Source organism: Myotis lucifugus, unplaced genomic scaffold (genome assembly GCF_000147115.1).
Source record: "Myotis lucifugus unplaced genomic scaffold, Myoluc2.0 scaffold_111, whole genome shotgun sequence".
Lineage (NCBI taxonomy): Eukaryota > Metazoa > Chordata > Mammalia > Chiroptera > Vespertilionidae > Myotis > Myotis lucifugus.
In genome coordinates, this window is record NW_005871159.1 from 986,718 (window position 1) to 989,716 (window position 2,999).

At 46.6% G+C, this 2,999-nt stretch overlaps 1 protein-coding gene across 1 annotated transcript in view; it reads right to left on the reverse strand.

Moving 5' to 3' along the window:
- Positions 1–1,481, reverse strand: part of DEFB133 (defensin beta 133) — an 8,171-nt gene extending 6,690 nt beyond the window's left edge. The window contains exon 1 of the mRNA XM_023757715.1: positions 1,424–1,481. Within this exon, the coding sequence (XP_023613483.1) occupies positions 1,424–1,481 (58 nt within the window). The remainder of the gene's footprint in view (positions 1–1,423) is intronic.
- Positions 1,482–2,999: the final 1,518 nt, after the last annotated feature.

Below are 2,999 nucleotides of genomic sequence, written 5' to 3' on the forward strand. Positions count from 1 at the left end.
TCAGCCCTTCACCCAGGCTGACCACAACCTCATGGGGTGAGGGTCCCACTGGTGGGCCTGGCAGCTGCAAACAGCATCAGCACTCACCCAGATTGGCCAGGCACCCCAGCAGGACCACCATCCTGAAGGTGTATGGCCAGCCTCAAAACGGCCCTCAGCCCCTCCCCAAGGCTGTTCAGGCACCCACACTGAAGGGGCTGTGGCCAGCCTGCAAACAGCCATCAGCCCCTCACCCAGACTGGCCAGGCACCACAGTGGGAACCCCCATCCTGAAGGGGCTGTGACCAGCCTGCAAAAAGCCCTCAGCCCCTCACTTAGGCTGGCCAGGCACCCCGGTGGGAACCCCCATCCTGAAGGGGCTGTTACCAGCCTGCAAACAGCCTTCAGCCCCTCACCCAGGCTGGCAAGGCACCCCAGTGGGATCCCCACCCTCATCCGGGACACCCTTCAGGGCAAACAGGCTGGCCCTTACCCATGCACCAGAACTCTATCCTATATAATAAAAGGGTAATATGCAAATTGACCCTAACAGCAGAACGACTGGGAATGACTGGTCACTATGACACACACTGACCACCAGGGGGCAGATGCTCAATGAAGGAGCTGCCCCCTGGTGGTCAGAGCGCTCCCACAGAGGAAGCTCTGCTCAGCCACAAGCCAGGCTTATGGCTGCCAGTACAGGGTGGTGGTGGGAGCCTCTCCCGTCTCCTCAGCAGTGCTAAGGATGTCCAACTGCAGCTTAGACCTGCTCCCCACTGGCAAGTGGACATCCCCCAAGGGCTCCCAGGCTGACAGAGGGATGTCTGACTGCCAGCTTAGGCCCAATCCCCCGGGAAGTGGGCCTAAGCCAGCAGGTGGTCATCCCCCGAGGGGTCCCAGAATGCGAGAGGGCACAGGCTGAGCTGAGGGATCCCTGAGTGCACAAATTTTTGTGCACCAGGCCTCTAGTATATATAATAAAACAAAATAAAATAAGATGTTTTTAGACTCTAAATCAGTGAAAACACCAAACTTTTAAAAATGAGAATTCTTAAAGTAAATTATGCAACACAATTTAGCCAAATCTATCATTCTTGTTAGTGGAAAACCCACTGTTCCTGTACTGCACACAATGCCCCATTATTTTCCAGGGATTCAAATGATTATACTTTGATACTTTACCTAACTCATCTTTTTCACCAGCCAGCCCATACTGAGAACAAAGCATTTGCTCAAGTCCTTAAACTGTCTACCACACAATGATATAACTAACAAGGAGCCTTACTTTTTAGGAAGATCACAAGTCCCTTTGAAATTCATTCCTGCGACCATCACAAACCACTCCTTTGGCAATCCAGTCACTCTTTTTCCCCAGTTAACATCAAACATGACTTCTCTCTTCAGAAAGATATTTCACCTACTCAAATAATATTTCCATTTTTACCTGGTGGCAGTGGAACCAGTAAGAAAAATAAAATGAAGAGAGAAACCACAATTTTCATGCTTGAAGAGAGTCAAATCAGCAGCTGGCGTCTTTTAGTAAGGGGACCGTAGAAAGTGTACCTTTTTATATTCCTTTCCCTGCAGTGATATGAATTTGGTCATTCATATTTATCAAAGGTTAACAATCCTGTTTAGCAGTGCCTGAGGCAAAAGTGCTGGACATTGCTTTTCTTTAACATGGGAATGTAAAGGGCTTATGACATCCCCAGTGGGTTATTATGATTTTTTATAACTAGTTGTCTAAAAAATTCCATAGTACTGGGATTTTTTTTTTTTTTTTTTTTACTGGGAATTTAAAAAAAATATGTTTTTATTGCTTTCAGAGAGAGGAAGGGATAGAGAGATAGAAACATCAATGATGTCCCTGCTGGGGTGCCTGGCCAATCTGGGTGAGGGGCTGCTGGCTGTTTGCAGGCTGGCCAAGCCCCCCAGCAGGGACCCTCACCCCATGAGGGTGTGGCCATCCTGGGTGAGGGGCTGATGGCTGTTTGCAGGCTGGCCACAGCCCCTTCAGGGTAGGGATCCCTGCTGGGGTGCCTGGCCAGCCTGGGTGAGGGGTTAATGGCTGTTTTCAGGCTGGCCACAGCCCCCAGCTACCCAAGCTCCCATTGGAGGCTCGCTGGAAGCAGGTATCTGGGATTTATTTAACTTCTATAATTGAAACTTTGTTGCCTTTTGCGGAGGCAAAAGCCAGCCAGAGAAGGCAGGAAGCTTGGCTTCCTCCATCGCTGGGGCAACCAAGTCTCCTGCTTGCTCCAGCTCCATGACTGTGGGCCGCCATCTTGGTTGGGTTAATTTGCATATAATCGCTTTGATTGAGTGGTGGGCGTGGCTTGGGCATAGCAAAGGTATGGTCAATTAACATCTTTCTTTATATATATATATATATATATATATATATATATATATATATATATATAACAAAATTATTTTTAAAATACAAAGTCCTAAGGAAAATTGAGATAGTAATGAAAAAGGAAGTCAGGAGGGAAGAAATACAAAAGTTTAATGTACTTATCCAAAATATTTAATTCACTGAGAATTAGGAAAATATAAGTGAATATAACTTTGAATTTTTCATAATTATGTTACATATTTTTTTGCTGTTGTTCTTTAAAGAGTAATACAGGGTACTCCCTCACCACCTTTGTACTTTAGAGTACCTTCCTAGAATTCTTCTGAGTCCCTTGGACAGTTTAAAGCTGGATAATTTTAAGGGTCCTGTTTTCTACATCATAGAATATTTCTTGCCAGAGGCCGGTCCATCCTTGTTGCTTGACACAGTCACTGCAGGGAAGAAACATCTGCACAGTATATGTTTCAAGGGACCTGGCATACTGTTCTTAATATGTTTGCTCCCCTTATTAGCTCTCTGTGTTCTAGCCAGGGCCACTTTCCCTAGAAAGGACTTATGAAGAACTTGGACTAAGACTGTTGGCAATAAATTTGGGACTTGTTGGGCCCACATCCCCAAGGGTCTTCCCACCAGGGAAAGCACCAAAGCCTATACCCCTGGA